This window comes from Phocoena phocoena, chromosome 4, assembly GCF_963924675.1.
Source record: "Phocoena phocoena chromosome 4, mPhoPho1.1, whole genome shotgun sequence".
Classification (NCBI taxonomy): Eukaryota; Metazoa; Chordata; class Mammalia; order Artiodactyla; family Phocoenidae; genus Phocoena; species Phocoena phocoena.
The window spans coordinates 32724799-32742386 of NC_089222.1; the positions used below are offsets into that span (position 1 = coordinate 32724799).

The 17588-nt window shown below is 44.0% G+C and overlaps 2 protein-coding genes across 2 annotated transcripts in view; one reads left to right on the forward strand and one right to left on the reverse strand.

Moving 5' to 3' along the window:
• Positions 1-17588, forward strand: part of MED12L (mediator complex subunit 12L) — a 308272-nt gene that overhangs the window by 189347 nt on the left and 101337 nt on the right. The gene's annotated exons all lie outside the window — the stretch shown is intronic.
• GPR87 (G protein-coupled receptor 87) lies at positions 961-6701 on the reverse strand. Its single transcript, XM_065876154.1, has 2 exons — positions 6668-6701; positions 961-2003 (listed from the first exon to the last, which is right to left on the reverse strand). Exons 1-2 carry the CDS (start codon positions 6699-6701, stop codon positions 961-963), a joined length of 1077 nt encoding a protein of 358 aa, XP_065732226.1.

The window sequence follows — 17588 nt, forward strand, 5'->3', positions numbered from 1 at the left end:
CTACTGAAGGTGTTACTTTTAAACTAATGATATCCCTATTAATGATGGGATATAGCTCAAAAGGAAGACTATTTTAAAACTCTAGTTTTTCTAAAATAAGGACTATTAAGTGGCTTTTGAATAAACTATATATACTTGATTATTAACCAAGCCTTCACATTCTCTTCTCTACCCTTAGTACAGGAGGATTCAAATGCACCATAGGGTATAATAATGTCAAACATAAGTTCAGAGTGTTTTATCCAAAATCTACTTGTCTTAATACTCTCTTTTTTTTTTTTTTTGGTCAGACTTTTTTTTTTCTCTGAAATAATCTAAGTTTAAAATCAGTTAATTGACTTAAGTCTTTCAAATGCGTTGCTTAAAAAAAACACAGTTGAACTTTCTTGCCTACCCCCCACCCCTCACTGTGCAAGTTTTTCTCATATGCATAAGACATAAATAAACACAGACAGGGGATCATGGCTAAAGGTTGTGTATGGGCCATAGATACAATGACAGAAAGATCTAGCAATCCATATTCACTCAGTTACATCTGCAGTGAATGAGCTGTGTTGAAAACAGCATTTTCTTTCCCAAATCTTAGGGATCCAGGTTAGATAGAGTTCCCTCTACTTCCTCTTCTTTCAGAAGTGGCTTCAGAGCACCAGCATTTCCTGGAAGCATTTCTTGCCGTGCGCTGGCATCGCTGTGGCCTTTTCTGCACCTGTAATCTGCTCCTTCAACCTTGAGCCATGATCCCTGCCACTCAGTGACACACCACCTCTTGTTAATTTCACTTTTTTGGTATGCCTTAATGTTTTTCTCAGTTCCAAATTATACCCCAATTTCATATCATCTCAGTTCTCTTTTCATCCATATTTCGATGGGCTCAAGCGAGGGTAATCGAAAGACAAATTTATTTACAGTTTGTACACATTGACTTCGACAAACAAGAGAAGCCCTGGTGGCCTTTAACTCCTACACATCAGTATAATCATAGTATATGCGGACCTCTGATCTTCTGACACTTTGCAGTGATCGGATGCTCTCACTCCTCGTTCTCATATTTGATTTCTTGAACAGCCTTCTTGAGAATGAGCGGCACATAAAAAAGTAAATTATCGGATCCAGGCACACGTTGCACGCAGACAAGAAAAGCGTCATTTCTTTGCAGTAATATAGGATTTCGTGTGCCGATTCATCTAAGAGTCTGTCCAGGTGACTAAAAGTGAAAGGAATCCTGCACAAGTGATAGGGTAGGAAACAGGTGAAAAACACGGCCACGACCACTCTAATGCTCTGGTTATGTCTTCGCTTTCGGCTGGACTGGCTCACGAACTGCCTGCTGGATTTGTGGATGTACCTGGATATGGCTATGTAACATCCTATCAGCATCGCCAGCACAACCACAAACAAGCAGCTATTGACATAAATGATGGCCTTGTGCCATTTCACTCCCAAAGGACTCTTAAGTTTCATGCACTCATGAATATTTTCCCTAGTTGGTTGACCATTTGTTAGAATCATGTTTGGCAAGGACAGGATAGCCATGAGCACCCAGACACCAAAAGACAAAATCTTTGTAAAGGTTATGCTGTACATGCGAGAGTCGCCAAACGGCTTTACCACCTTCAGGTAGCGATCAATGCTTATCAGCCCGAGAAACACGATGGAAGTATACATGTTGGCGTAAAATAAAACCGAAGTGTATCGGCAGAGGATAAACTTGAAGTCCCAAGGTCCAAATCCTGCATCGTGGACTATTCGAAATGGAAACGTCAGCGTCATTATGAGGTCAGCAACCACTATGTTCTTGAGATAAAATATGAAGCTGGTTTTATTCCTAATGTGGAAGAAGATCCACACAGCTAGACCATTCAGCAAGATGCTTGCCACAAAGATGATGAGGTAAAGCCCAGGCAAGACGACGGTGTCGAATTCGTTGTTAATGGTGGTGTTCTTTCCGGGTCCATCGCTTGTGTTACTTGGGGTGTGATTCCCTGGACCATGCAGCTCATTATCTGTAGGAGAAGCGGGGAGACGTCACTTCAGTGCTTTGATGCATGCCCTACAGAGTGCTGGGCTTCCTCACAGGCTGAACTATTGCCGTTTCGGGCTAGTTAAAAGATGTCTTTAGTAATTTAAAGACTCCAGTTTATTGCACTGTGAATACTTTGAGTGCCTAAAGAATTGGTGGCCTCACACAACGAGGTCCTACTGTATGGTGCAGGGAACTGTACTCAATTTCCTGTAATAAACCATACTTGAAAAGAACATGAAAAAGTGTGTGTGTGTGTGTGTGTGTGTGTGTGTGTGTGTGTGTGTATAGAACTGAATCACTTTGCTATACACCAGAAACTAACACAACATTGTAAATCAACTATACTTTAATAAACAGACGAAAAAACATTAAAAAAAAAAAAAAAGAACTGGTGACCTCACCCCTAAATCCCCCACCCCCAAGTCCCATGAGTAAAATGTGAATTTCTGGCTCTCTATACTGACGGTTTGAAAATGAAAATAAATATACCAGTGAAAATTATCTTGATTAGATTTTTAATTCAGTGTTTGATATCCTTACAAATAGAATCAACAAAATTTGGGAACAGAAAATTAGAATTTTATGTAACAGAATGGTAGCATGTGGTTATTCTTTTAGTGCAGTCTTTGGCAGGCTCTTTGAAATATCTTTTTCTCTCTCTTAGTTTTAAGCTATTTAATCATCAAGAATTGAGAAAGAGCAAAACTAGCAGGTCATTTTGAATTTTTTGTCCGTGACTTTTTTTTTTTTATAATACTTAAGAAACTTTAGGGACCATCGTTAGGAAGAGAAATAAAAAGGAACAATTGTCATTAATATTTAAATTCATTCTCAAGGAGGACAGTTATTGAAAATAACTGCAGTCTGGTACCTATTTTAATTTACAAGTCTAGATTATACGTATTGTGCTGAGAATATGAAAATTTTAAACCTTTTGCTATTTTGGAATTTTGAGTTCGTGTAAAGGCCTGTACCATACCACTGTATCATATAATCAATGAAATGGTTTATGAACATTGGATTTGCCTGACAGCCATGAGAACGGGCCTCTCAGATCTCCTACTGCAGGGAGTGTAATTGATGGGCAACTCCAGCTCAGTGTTCTGAACCCAGCACTGTTTTCTTGCTGATGCCATGCTTTGCATGGACTGCTCCCAGCCAGTAACTGAGCACATGATACTAAGACAAGCCTGTTCCTGGGACAGTAGGGGTTTCTCTGATGAGTGACTTTGGCTGGAGGACTTTTCATCAGTCTGGTCAAAACTTTCTTCAGGGCTTCCCTGGTGGCGCAGTGATTGAGAGTCCGCCTGCCGATGCAGGGGACACGGGTTCGTGCCCCGGTCCGGGAAGATCCCACATGCCGCGGAGCGGCTGGGTCCGTGAGCCAGGGCCGCTGATCCTGCGTGTCCGGAGCCTGTGCTCCGCCACGGGAGAGGCTGCAATGGTGAGAGGCCCGCGTACCGCAAAAAAAAAAAAAAAAAAAAAACTTTCTTCAAACTACACTGAAGTCTGAATCTTCCTCCTCTGCCTCCTTGCTCCCCTCTCTCTTCCACAGAGGTCAGACCTGCACAGCTGTCAGCAGTCCCTCTGGGCAATTGCCCCCATAAATCTCTTGACCATCCAGTTACATTTTGTCTTTTTTTTTTTTTAAACTGGAGCTAACAATTTACAAATGAACTATTTGGATGTAAGTTGACAAGGAAGGTCATTTCTGAATTTTCACATCTCACTAATAATGTTTACTATAGCTACAGTTATGTTTTGGAATGATTTTGTTTTAGAGCTAACAGCATGAATTTAGCCCTCATTTCCCTACATGACAGGTGGCGAAGTATATAGTTTGTTTCCCTTCTTTGAAGAAGCGAACCTAGGAAGATAGCTTTGATGATTACAATCCAAAAACAGGTTCTTAAATTGTTGCCTGAAATTTAAGTGTAGGCTCTTCCCGAGTAACCTTGTCCCCTTGCTGATTCTTTCCCTTTTATTCTCTGCTACAAGTGTTTTTAAAAACTGGTATTCCTGGCTTAAACGTCCTTACGCAGGCTGGTAATTTATACCCGGACTAGCCTGTTATGATGAGACCCACAGTATTATTCAGCTTTACAAGTTTAAAATGCCTGATTCAGCTGCCATCTGTACTCCTGTTGCCAGTTTCAAATGTTGTCTTGGAACAGGATCGTTCAAGCCTGTCTTTAACTTAATGAAGTGTCTCAGTCTTGGCCTCTTCTGCTCCGTCAGATCTACATCAGCATCCATGCCCTTAGAAGCTTCTTAAGATGTGCAGCTTTACCTGGGTTAAGGTACCTGCTTGACTTAATTTCCCCAATTAAACTATTAGCAGTTACTTTCATCTAACCCAGAATAGAACCCTAGGGGAAGTAGAGAGAGGACAAGTAACTTTTAAACAGGATAAGTGGTCTAGCTGAGGGACCCAGCCTGAAAAGGGGCAGCTACATCATCTCCTGAAACACTGGTTATACCTTGTAACAACTACTAACGAATGATTTTCAAAACCATTGTAAATGCAAGTAGAATGGTTCACGAACCATAGCATAATAGGCATGGAGTATTTCCACCCTTAGTGTCGGCTCCCTGGATCTGCTGTGCTTTTCCATTGTGGAACGGAAGGACCCATACTTCTCAGGGTTGGGTAGGGATTTTGTATCTGTTTATTATATACTTTAAAAGTTTTAATTGTATGAACAAGCACTCTTACTAAATGACGATTTACTGATCAGTTATGTTTATTATCAAACACAGTCTTAAATCAGCATGTCAGAAATAGTCCTTAAAGATACTCTGAGTCATAAATAATATCAGGTATGAGTAACCTTGTTCCACGGTGATTATTGAACCGTTCATGGCTTTGAGACAGTCTGCTGAGCATGTCACCTCACAGTTTTACTTCTTTAGTTTATGTACAGGATTAACGTTTTAGAATATAGGACTTCTTAATTCAATGGAATAGGCTTGGGCTTGTTTATTACTTCATTTACAAATTCTACATTTACGAGGCAGCTTAAACAAATTAGTGGTTAAAGCCTGTTACGGGTTATCCTATGCAATAAATATGGTAGTGGAGAGAAAAATGGTTCCTGCGAAGCAGGAATAACCATCTGTGGGTTGCTCTGGAAGGTTCAGAACTTAATATAGAGAGTTCTGTGTGACACAGATTTTTTTTTTTTTTTTTTTTAGAATTAAGTCTGTGGTATATTCTTTCCTGCCAGCCTTTCTTCTCTTCTGTATCATTGCCCCAGTTTTTCCAAAGTCTGTGGCTATGCCCAGAAGCGTTTCTCTGCAAAGTTCCTACTCAGGAACAAAGACCGTTAAAAGTGAGTGGCTTTCTTTCCCCAGGAGGTTTTATCGTGTTGTTCTTTGCTGTCAGTAAAGAGCTTGGCCAGGTTAGGGAACATTTTTAATGACAAGTAGTTTGGTGATTCAATGAAGAAAAACTAGAAGCTGTTTTTACAGGGTACAGGCTGTTTTCTCACAGCTCACACACTCCTTATCTCCCAAGATGTTATTCCCTGTTTGTTTAGTGCAGAGCTTGATTACAGGGTGATAATTGAGGGTAAAAATCCCTTTCTTATTCTCCCCTCTGCGCCCCCTCTTCCAACTCCTTTTAAACTGAATTGGCAGAGGCAATGACATACGAACACTGGTTCCACAGTAAATCATCATTTTGTGCCAGTGGGTTTGTGAGAGTGGTTTTGTGGGATGTGTGTTGCGGCTGTGGCTGCCTGTGTTTGTGTGTAAGGGGGATCGTGTGTACACCTGTGTGTGCTGGAGAAACGCGTGGGCTTTGTAGCCAGATACTGCATTAGCCACATGTGGCTCCTGTATTCGACAGGGCAGATAGAGGGCATTGCAGACAGTCCTCTTTGACAATGCTGGTTCAGTCACTTCATGACTTTGTAAGATGGATTAAATAGCGGCCATTTTGCTGGATCTTCTGAGAGTTAAACGCTCTGCATACGTTTCAAGCACAGTGTCTAGTACTCAGTAGATGTTCACTCTCTGACTTTTGTGTCATTAATAGCAGTCACATTCTGAACGATACGTGTTGAAGAATCTTGGTCCTTTTGCTTTTGGTGAAGCTGCATTGTTGCTCGTTGGGGCACGTCACACTTAGGCACAAAGTGTGAAAGTATCAACGATATATCACTGCTCTACCTGCCAGGTGGGAATGAAATACCAAAGTCACGCAAATTGCAGGGTGTCACTCCCCTGGCTCAGCTGCCCTTGCATGACCATTTTCTAGCTACCCAGTAGTGTAGGTAGATGTTGTCTTGACCTCTTGGGGAATCTCAGTGAACCTTGATCTAGACTGTTACATCTGAAAAGTAATATGTACTTTAGTTTGGGTATGAAAAACTTCCCCAATTATTAGTTTAATCTTTCTTGTTCTTTTAGAGATGGTCTCTAGATGAAACAAAGCTTAAAAACAAAGTGACGGCAAGTTAAATTTCTCTCAGTGATGCCACCCTGCATGTTTGCTGTTTTACATTTAATGAAAGGCAAGGATAAATGCTGGTTTATTTTGTTAGTTGGTTGGTGACCGCTGAAACCCCTAAATGGCCACGTAGTGTAAATAACAGTTATCGATCAAGTAAGATTTTCTTTGCATTTTTCCCTACCGCTTACCTGGTAATTTTGCAAATGTCACGTTGAGCCCCATTCTTTAGTTCTGGGGGCCGGGGTGGGGGGGAGAGAAACAGTTAGGCAGGAATTTGAACACACAGTATTTCGATCTTTACTTTTAAAAAAAGAAGAAAAAAAAAAGGTATCCCCACGATTCAGAAAAGGCTTATTCTTTGGATAGGAACGACTGTGCCACATAAGAATTGTCTGTTTTTCTGTGCTCTTTCAGTGTGCCAGGAAGCATGGACCGTTTCTGTGTACACTCTCTCCATCTGAATGCCACTGTGTGGCCCTGGGAAAGTTACTTAACATCTCTGTGACTGAGTGTCCTCATCTCTGAAATGAGAATAATAGCAACCATACAACAGGATTGTGATAAGGATTATGTGACATAGTCCATAAGGCGCCTGTCAGAACCTAGGTCAAAGAATGTGCTCAGGACACATTAGCCTATGCCTTGCCACCCTGCTTCTGCCTCACTGTACACGCCCCAGCCCCTAACCTCAGCACATGTACTTACATACGTGTATGATGAGACGTTTTAACAATCTCCAATTGTATATAAATTAAGAGATCTAGCACTGATATATGTAAAAAGTGTTTTATAAGCTCAAATATATTCAGCATCCAATCATTCCTGTAATCTCTAGGGTTCTAGTTTTGGCTTTACACTAACCAGCTGTGTGACCTTCATCGTCACCCGACCTTTTTGGGATTTCGGACTGAAGGCCCTAAAAAAAATCCCTATCAGGACTCAGATTTATGTGGGCTTCTACGTTTTCCTCAAACATAGGTTCCCATTAAGAATTTATTACCATTTGAACGTTTGTCTCGTAAGTCCCTGTATTTCTCTGTGCTAACTGGATTCCATCCAACCTCAGAGTTTGGCTAGGAGTGAATCATTATATTAGCTTTGAGTGACTGGTGTGTGATTTTTGGCTAAGTACCCTAACGTTTCTGAGCTTCAGATTCCTCACAACCTTTTTCTCAGGATTACCTGAGACCATATGTGCACGTGACGTTGCTTTGAATGCTCTAGGACAGTCCCCCCCAGTTCTCCTTGAGCAGCCTTCTCTGTGTCTAGTCCCTGTTTTCTGACTTCCCTCAGGTGTCGATCCAAGAGAGAAGAAATCCTGGGAACTGTTTTCATAAGTGTGCTGCTGGAGCCAGATGTGTTTCGGGAACAGTTCTCTGTAGGGAAGTCACACTGTTTCTCATGAAATGAAACCATGTGAGGCCTTCGTGTCCCCTCACTGATATTGCTTGTATACCACACAGCTGCAGAGAGCCCCCAAGTAAGCTCGTCCCCTCCAAGGCAATCTTCTGGTTACATCTGCGGAGTCAGCAGGGAGAGAGCACTTAGGAGGCAAAAGTATATTTAAGAATTGGGCCGCAAGTGGAGAGGCACATGTTTCTTTCTCTGTTACTTTGTCCTTCCCTTCTGCTCCCTAGTAACACGTGAAGTTCAGGGGCTGGATTTGGTAGTAGATGGAAAAAGTGGTGTCCGGGCTTCCCTGGTGACGCGGTGGTTGAGAGTCCGCCTGCCGGTGCAGGCGACGCGGGTTCGTGCCCCGGTCCGGGAAGATCCCACATGCCGCGGAGCGGCTGAGCCCGTGAGCCATGGCCGCTGAGCCTGCGCGTCCGGAGCCTGTGCCCCGCAACGGGAGAGGCCACAAAGTGAGAGGCCCGCATACGGCAAAAAAAAAAAAAAAAAAAAAAAAAAGTGGTGTCCGAATTTTCAGTGATTTCCTCCCCTCCACCAATCATCTCTTTTGAGAGTTTAGAAGCCCTGTCCGTGCCTCTCACCTTGAATCGCTAGGGTAGGTGGTATATAGTGGGTGGTCAAAAGGTATCCATTGGTTAATGGATCATAGACAATGATTAGGGCTCTTAGACTCCCGCCTTTTTGAGTGTCGGTGTTGCCGTGTTTTTAAAGTAAGGCAAGGAGGTAAAACCCTACTTTTTTCTTTCCCCACTCATAAAAGTTTACTGGGATTGAGGCAGTTTTCTAAACTTCATAATAATGACCTTTGGATTTCAGCAAACCTTATTTTCTTGAATCCAAGTTCTCATGGAAACATTTCAAGGAGTTTACATGAAAGACGTCTCTAATTTTCTGTTCCTCTGTGGGCAAGTTATGTGGTTTTCCATCTTTTTGGCTTCACTTATACCTTACTTGATAACAGGAAATCCAGTATGGCTTATCCACACTGGAGGAAAAGCGGTGTCTAGAAGTGGGTGAGCCACAGCAGCGGTAAGAGATAGCAGACAGCCATTAAGGAGGACACGGAAAAGAGTCTGGGAGAAAATATTTGCATATCATGTTTCTGATGAAGGATTAAATTCAGAACATACAGAGAACTTCTACAACTTCCTAATAAGAAGAAAACAGCCCAACTAAAAAGTGGTCTAAAGATTCGTATAGACATTTTACCAAAAGCACATGAAAATATGCTCAATATCATTAGTCATTGGGGGAACTCAAATAAAAAACACAGTGAGATACTATTTCACATCAACCAGAATGGCTATAAATAAAAAAGACAATTAGAAATGTCACCGAGGATATGGAGAGGTAGGAACCCTTGTACACCGCTGGTGGGAATTTAAAATCATATGGCCACTTTGAAAACAGTTTGGTAGTTTCTTAAAAAGTTTCACCTAAATTTATCTTCTGACCCAACAATTCCACTTATAGGTATCTACTCAAGAGAAATGGAAACATAGACCTATGCAAAGACTTATATGCCAGTAGCATATAAGTTTTTAGTAGCATTATTCATAATAGCTAAGAGTTGAATCAACCCAGATGTCGACTGATGAATGGATAAACCAAAGGTAGTAAAGTCACATAATGGAATACTACTCAGCAAGAAAAAGGAGTGAAATACACCTATAATATGGATGAATTCAAAAACGTTTTGCTAGGGAAAGAAGCCAGATACAAAATACCACTGAGATGAAATGTCTAGAAGAGGCCAATCTATAGGGGTGGAAAGTAGATTAGGGCTAGGGGTGGGAGTGGAGACTCACTGTAAGGGTATGAGGGGTTTTATTAGGGTGATAAAAACTGGATTATGATGGTGGTTGCACAGCTCTATAAATTAATTAAAAATCATTGAATTGTACATTTAAAATGGATGAAAATTATGGTATGTAAATTATATTTGGATGAAGTTAAAAAGGGACAAATAGTATACAGAAGAGGAAAGGAATAGATACAAGCTAGCAGCTCACTGTGCAATAATGGATGAGTTTTCAAGGCCAGGGAAAAGCACCTAATAAGCACGTTCCCTGTCACCTCTTGAAGAAGATAGTGAAATGCAAAATACGTTCAGCCAGAGTTTCCACCCCTTGACGTAGGTGAGGGGCACTGCTTAGCGATCTGGATGATTCATTTATGAGTTTCTTCTTTTACCATTTTTTTTTTTTTTTTTTTGCGGTACGCGGGCCTCTCACCGTTGTGGCCTCTCTTGTTGCAGAGCACAGGCTCCGGACGCGCAGGCTCAGCGGCCACGGCTCATGGGCCCGGCCGCTCCGCGGCATGTGGGATCTTCCCGGACCGGGGCACGAACCCGTGTCCCCTGCATCGGCAGGCGGACTCTCAACCACTGCGCCACCAGGGAAGCCCCATGAGTTTCTTCTTTTAGAATTCGGTTCAAAATCCAGAGACCCTGGCTATGGGTGATTATTTGTACTTTGGGGGCATCCATACTCCCATTTTCTTAATTCCTATGGAAACTATATGAGAGAGTTGGGTTTTAATTAGTTCAGACATGATATATGGATTTTTCTGGAGTCAAGTTTGTCTTCCAGGTTTGGGAAATGAGATGTTTTATTCTCCTCAGCTGGCTTATGAAAGTATCCTCTTGCCTCCTTCGTCTCTTGTACTACCTTCTCTAGATGAAATGCCTCCCCTAATTTAGGCCGCGGCTCCTCATTTTTGCATCTTCTTTTTCTCACGAGCGTGCGCGTCTCCTCGGATGGTCGGCCATCACCCCTCTTCTACAATCTTCCCTTCCCCAGACTTCAGTCCACTGTGTACGTTGGAGTGTGTCGTCTGTCTGTGTTCCTCAAACTCAGCATTTCTAAACTTTAACTGTCTTTCTTTTCTTTGGCACACATCATTTTCCTTTCATCCCTGTGTATGAATATTTGGTTCATCTCTTAGTCGAGAGAGTTTAAGACCTCAGTACTGGACTGGATCTTTCTCTTTTCCTTGCCCCCATCTAGTCAGTCACTTATCTAGTCTTTCTGCTTCTTCTGTTACAATATCATTCCTTTGTTTCTGTCCTCACCTTGCTCCTCCCAGTCATCTTCCAGATCCAGGCCCTCCTAGTGTCACGTGTGGCCCTGTACTGACCTCCTCTCTGGTCTTCCTCCTTCTGCTTCTCTCCTCTTGAAGCTGGCTGTCCTGCTTCTTGTTGCTAGATTCTTCTTTCTAAATTACCCATGTCATCATGTTCTCTAACCCTGAGTATGATAAGACAGGGAACTTCTTGAATTACAGTTACTAATGAAATATAAGGAATTTTTTTTTTTTTTTTTTACTGTTGGAGACCATGGAGTGTGGAAGCCAAAAGATGCTGGGTTATGATAATTAAAAGTTGGCACTCAACTTTGGGAGAAATCTTCTTGTCCCATAATTAATCCTCTGAATCAGATGACAATAATACCTACTCTATAGAATCATTATGAGGTTAAGTGAGAATATACGTTTATGAATTATGTGCTTTGTGAACGTAGTTTTTTGCCTGTGTTATCCCCACTAATCCTTGCCTACATGGAATTCAAGATCATTTTCATCTGATCGGGGATTCTCTCCGTTAACCTAACTGTTGCCTCTCAGGGGCGTGCCTTGTGTTCAGTCCCCGATTTTTCTTCATACCCATTCCTGCTCCTGCATGGCCTCCTTTCTCCCCCTCTTTCCCTACCTTGGGAATCTCTACCTCCCCTTCAGTGTCAAGGTCAGAATCTGACCTTTTCTATGAGGTCATTTTCTCAAAGTCTACTGATGGTCCACGCTCAGGGATTATAAAGAGGGTAAAGGGGAGGGTAAGTTTCTGCCCTCAAGGAATTTAGAATCTACTGGAGGATCCAGACGTACAACAGACCACAAAATACAGAGTGAGAGGTTGGGATGCTATAGAAATCCAGAGGTAGAGGTGTCCCCTGATGAGGGGAAGCAGGGATCAGGGAGGTTCCATGGCAGCTTCGATGCCTGGCTTGTGGCAGGTTTGCTGAAGGTCCGATGGGAAAGGAGCACGTGGAAATGCTGAGCACGGCCCCAGGTAACATGCAGTAGTCTGCTGGGGAGACGATGATGGCCTTGAGTGGTGGAGAGATGTGACAGATCTGAGGCACATTGAGCAGTGAGTGGCTGACTGATGTTGGTGCAAAGGGATGGGGAGTGTTGTGTCCTCCCAGGATTTGGCAGTGGGTGTCGGTCTCTTTCACTGATGTTAGGGCCCGTGAGAGGAGGGGCACATGAAAGAATGGGTGGAGTTCAGGTTTAGGTTTGTTGATTTCAGGATGCCCGCGTAGCATCCATGTGGAGATGTCTACTAAGCAATTGAAGATAGAGGTCTGGAGCCTGAGGAGGTGCTCCTGGCTGGTGAGGTACATTTAAGATCAACAGAAGATCTGTGATAGAAAAAGCGATGGGAGTGGCTGAGGTTGCCCAGATGAACCTGCCCAGTAGAGTGAGAATAGGAGAAGGCTGACTTCAAAGCTTTTAAGGAGCGATTCTCGGGAAAGTGAAGTGCCTGAAGGAGTGCTCAGAGAACTGGAAGGATTACCGGAAAAGATTACTGGCCTGTGAACCAAGATGGGAGTTTACGAAATGAGAAGTTGTAACTAGTTTTCTCCTGCAGGGAAGTCAGGAGACCTAGGACAGCGAAGCACCATTGGATGGGATTTAGTAACAGAGAGGTCACTGTTGGTCTTTGCTGGGGCTGCATATGTTGTGCTGCCTGTGTGCAGGGGCTGGGGACGGGGCGGGGGCGGGTGGGGAAGTAGGGGTGGAGCAGAGGGCTGATGACAGAGGGTTGGGTAATACTTGTGAGGTGAGGAAGTAAGGGAATGGTTTCAGACAACTCTTTCAAAAAAAAAAAAAAAAGAACAAAACACTATGCTTACCATGGGAGAGAGAGAGAGAGGGTGGGGGGTAGAGGTAGATATAGTGCTGATGGAAGATTCTGCTAAGCTTCTCATTTCATGTCTTACATTTAAAACTATTTTTCCTCACTTGGCTTAAAAAACCAAAACAAACCCTTGCTCCTACCCCTGGCCGATATGGTGGCGGTGTGGTGCCGACCCCAGCTCTGCTGCCTTTCAGCTCTCTGACCCTCAATCTCCTCATGTGTACAGTGGCTGTGATGATGTATCCGTTATGGGGTGAGGTTGAAGTGAGAATGTTTATGAAGCATCTGGCACAGCTGTGCAGGGTATGGGCTAAGTCTTACAAGCCCCTGTTGCATGTTGTAGGTACACAGTAGAATGCAGTTAGTGATTGATGGGTTGGACACAGGGTGAATGAAACTCATTTCTCACAACCTGAGAACTGTTGCGTGGTTTGTAGTTTCAGCCGCCCCGTGAGGAGTCATTTGGTCGTTTTGCTCCAAGAGCTTCGTCCGGTTGCCTCTGAGCCTCATCTGCCTGCTCTTTCTTCGACAGCAGCACCGAAGCTCCCGGGCCCCCCGTGCAGTGTACAGCAGAGCCGCTGTGCGTACTCTGCGCGTCCCAGCGCCTGCAGGGTGCTGGGATGAGCATTGCTTCAGCTGTAGTCATGCGCTTGGGCCCAGGATCTCACTGATGGGCAGGAGCCCTGTCATGCCACCTACTGCTCCCCTAGCTGAGAGCTGACGAAACCTCTCAAGAAGGTGATGTCTGTGGCAGTCCTGGGTTTCACAGCCATTGCTGAGGTTAGATAGCATCGAGGCTGAGAGGAGACCTTCTAGGTTTTCTCCAGCCAACCATTGATATGATCCTTTGACTATTAACTGTGTTGCGATGTTGTTAGTTGTAAGCTGGCTTTTTTTTTTTTTTGGCGGTACGCGGGCCTCTCACCGTTGTGGCCTCTCCCGTTGCGGAGCACAGGCTCCGGACGCGCAGGCTCAGCGGCCATGGCTCACGGGCCCAGCCGCTCTGCAGCACGCGGGATCCTCCCGGACCGGGGCACGAACCCGCGTCCCCCGCATCGGCAGGTGGACTCCCAACCACTGCGCCACCAGGGAAGCACTAGGCTGGCTTTTTAAATGAGTGAAATGAAATGGTAGAAAAGGATGAACATGTCCTCAGTGTCTCCTTTATCTTAGGCCTTGAACGCGGTGCTTGATTTCTCCTGCAACCCTCATAGCAGCCCGTGCCCTAGGTGTGTTTTATTCCCATTTTCTTCCCCAGCTGGGAAGATCTGAGGTGTAGACATGTTAATTAACTTGCCCTGACTCACACAGCCAGTAATGCGTAGGATCAGCATTCCCATCAGATCGGACTGAAACCGTATCTGCAGTTTTTCCCATGATCCTGCCCTGGAGTCCACATGCAGAGCAGTTCTGGGGTTGATATTGGAGGGCCGGAAACGGGAGGGCCAGGATAGGGCAGCGGTGGGATTTGTTTTCCCTGTCAAGCTCGTGAAGGAACTGCTGATCTTCTAAACTGGAGATGTAGTTTGGCTTGGCCTGAACCATGTGGAAAACAGCAGGAAATTTCACTTAAGAATGCAGATTTGGATCCTATCTTGGAAAAGAAGATCTGCCCACAGTGAGCGTGAACAGTCCAGCAGTGTTCGCTGACTCTTCCCTTTGGAGAATATGCTGTCTGGGTCACCAGCTCACGGCCTCCTCTGCTGACGTCCCTGGGCCTCCTCACTCGGGAGCATTGCTCGCCAGATCCTGTAGACGCTTGATTTCGCAACTCTTGGTGCGTTTATCGTTTACTCTTCTATGACGACATTTGACCTATATGGATCATCACATGTTCTACGTTGACTATAAACATGCCTTTCTTCCTCCCTCTCTACCAACTCCTGATTTTTCTCGCTTCGGTGACCAACACTTAGCATTCTTTAAAAAAATGACTTTCCTGGTACCGCTCAGCAACCCAGAAAGAATAGTGGCAGGAGATCTTGTTGTCTAGTGCACACCCGAGAATTAATTAATTGTCACAGTTGAACTTTTCTCTGTGCCCAGCCCTCTAATGAGGCCTTTAAGTGAAAATCCTAACTGGTCGTATTGTTAAACTGCTTTTATGGTTGGAAAAATGGAGATTCTGTGTCTCAAGGAAGGAAAGGTTTATTAACGGTGGAGCAGAGGCTTGACTGAACCCAGGTGCGCTGGATGCGCAAACCTCCGCTGTAGCCTGGAAGGGCAGTGGGAAGTCCGGGGCAGCATCAGCACCCGGGGCTCCGGACCTGCTGCGATGGGCACACAGCTTTGTTCTCACCGTTCCCGGGCTAGGTCTCCACACGGGCGGGCAGCTGCTGTGCCGGGCTGGGGAACTCCCTCCTCAGCAGGCAGAGCCGGCAGGCGTGCGCAGCAGGCCATGCGATCCTTAATTCTCCCCGGCTTCCCAGGGCCTCGTTATTGCCTTTCTGGTCAAGATTTGAAAGATAAATGCCAGTTAAATGCTTGCTCCCCAGAGCAAGCTCCGTAGGGCTTGCTGCTCATGATATTTTGGACTGATTATTTGGTGACGGTGGTTCTCAAATGACAGAGTGGTAGTATAATTCTCTTATTTGTCCTCCACTTTTCAACGTGTTCTTAAGAAGCTCACATCTGGAACTGCAAGAATTTCAGATCTGAGGGGTTTTCTTTGGCGGGAGGGTGGAGAGGGGTCACTTTCTTGTAGAAAAGCTATACTAAGCCAGTAGAGCATATGGGAAGACTGCTGTAGTCCCTAAAGTTCAGTGGAGAGATGTAATGTTCACAAGACCCACCTAATGCAAAGCTTCTGGTGAAAGGTGCAGCCTTTCTTGCATTTTGGAATCACCTGTAACGTAAGAGTCTTTCCCAATTTAAGCCTGAGAGAGAGAGAGAGAGAGAGAGAGAGAGAAAGAATATGAGAGAGAGGAGTGTGTGTGTGTGTGTGTGTGTCTTCCAATGCTGCTAAGATATAGCTCTGCTGAAGGCCTTGGGAAAGAAACAAGTTACCTCACCGGGTATATTGACTTCTTTCTGTGATAGAATTAGGTCACTGTATTCATAAGGCACTTCATTAATGCAGGCTTGGAGTCAGTGAGCCAAAGGTGTTGGAATGCAAAGCACACAGCCTTCACTCTGGTTTTTCAGGTACTACCCTGAAGTTCTCTTTGCCAAGTTATGGTTGACACCTGTAGCTTACAATTAAGCATGTTTTGGTTCACATTTGGATTTAACTTTTCTTTTTCCAGGTGCCCTCTGATTACTTAGTTACTCACTCACTCACTGATTGATGTGGGGGGGGGAGGGGGAGGGTGGTGTGAACTGGGTTGTAAACCCCTTGAAGGCAAGGTTTTTGTCTAATGCTTCCTTATAACCTTACCCCAGACCTGGTCATTGTGCAGGTGAAGAGCCTCAGCGCACTTCGACAACTTGCTCAACGTCACACAGACAGTGAGAAGCAAAGCCAGGAGATGAGCTCCAGTTTTTGTGGCCCCAGAACAGGCTGCCTCTCTGCTGTGCTACTTGGCTTGATCAGTGGCACCCCAGAAGTAGCCTGGATGGTGTCCTGGACCTCAGTGCAATCGGCAGGTGTTACGTTTTTGACTGAGTCTTTGGCTCTGACCCTGGGCAAAGCCTTTTAGCTCTCGGAGCTGGAGCTTGCCTGTCTGTGAAATGAGGAAAATAATAAATACCTGGCCTGGCTCCCAAAGGAGCTGTGAGAATCTGGAGAGGTACGATGTGCAAGTCCATTTTATATTGTAAGTGCTGCAGCAGTGTAATTCATGGCAAATATTTTTTCTGCTTACTCATATAGTCAAATTTTATCATTTCCTTAATTGAAATGTATATTTTTGTGTTCTGTTTAGGGAAAGTCTAATGTATACACGGTGAAATTCTGGACTATTAATACAGAGTTAGCTGGTCAGAGAGGCTACAGTCCCAATAGCCAGAGTAGTGGTTTTGAATGAATCTGTTCTAACCCAAATGCATTTCAAGTGGCTTCTGGTCCCTTAAAAAAAATTCTCAGAATCTAAGACCCCAGGTAAAGTCTTCAGTTGTTTGATTACCTTTTACCAACCTATTAAGAAAGGAGAGTACTTTTCGCAGGCTTATGGAGATATTGTTCTTTGTTTTCGAAGGGTCATTCCATGGCTTAAGCATTATACTTAAGGGTCGTAATTATTCTTCACGGTGATGATGGTAGTTGCCATGGTCACCATTCTAATGAGGTCATCACTATGGTTATCTGGGTTGTGGATGAGTGGGTAGGTGTCCTCAAGGCCACTCAATAGAATTGGGTGTCAAGTTAGCTACCCTAGTTTTTCGCATCACAGTTTAACGACACTGCAATGCTTTTTATTTAAATTAACCAAGTAAGACAGGTACTAAAGAGACAAGTCTTCCTTCCGTTTCAACCCCTGCCGTCAATGGTAAAGATTCTTTAGTGAGGTCTTGAATCCTAGGGGATATTGTACAGTTTTCATCGGCATCAAACCCTCACTCTGTCTCATTTTTTTCCTCTCATAAAAACAAGAAATAGGAATTTTTGGGATTAACAGATACACACTGCTATATATAAAATAGATAAACAACAAGGACCTACTGTGTAGCACAGGGAACTATATTCAATATCTTATAACAGCCTATAACGGAAAAGAATCTGAAAAAAAGTCTGTCTATAACCAAATCACTTTGCTGTACACCTGAAACATTGTAAATCAACAGTACTTCAATTTATAAATAAATAAATCCCCCCACCCCCCCCACCCCAATGTAGTAAAAAG

Bases quoted from the DNA above. Each gene is read 5' to 3' on its own strand.
- GPR87 (XM_065876154.1), bottom strand. From the start codon at position 6,701: ATGGGGCTCAACGTGACATTTGCAAAATTACCAG. The intron at 2,004-6,667 runs GTAAGCGGTAGG...CTTCTCCTACAG, and splicing joins GACATTTGCAAAATTACCAG to ATAATGAGCTGCATGGTCCA.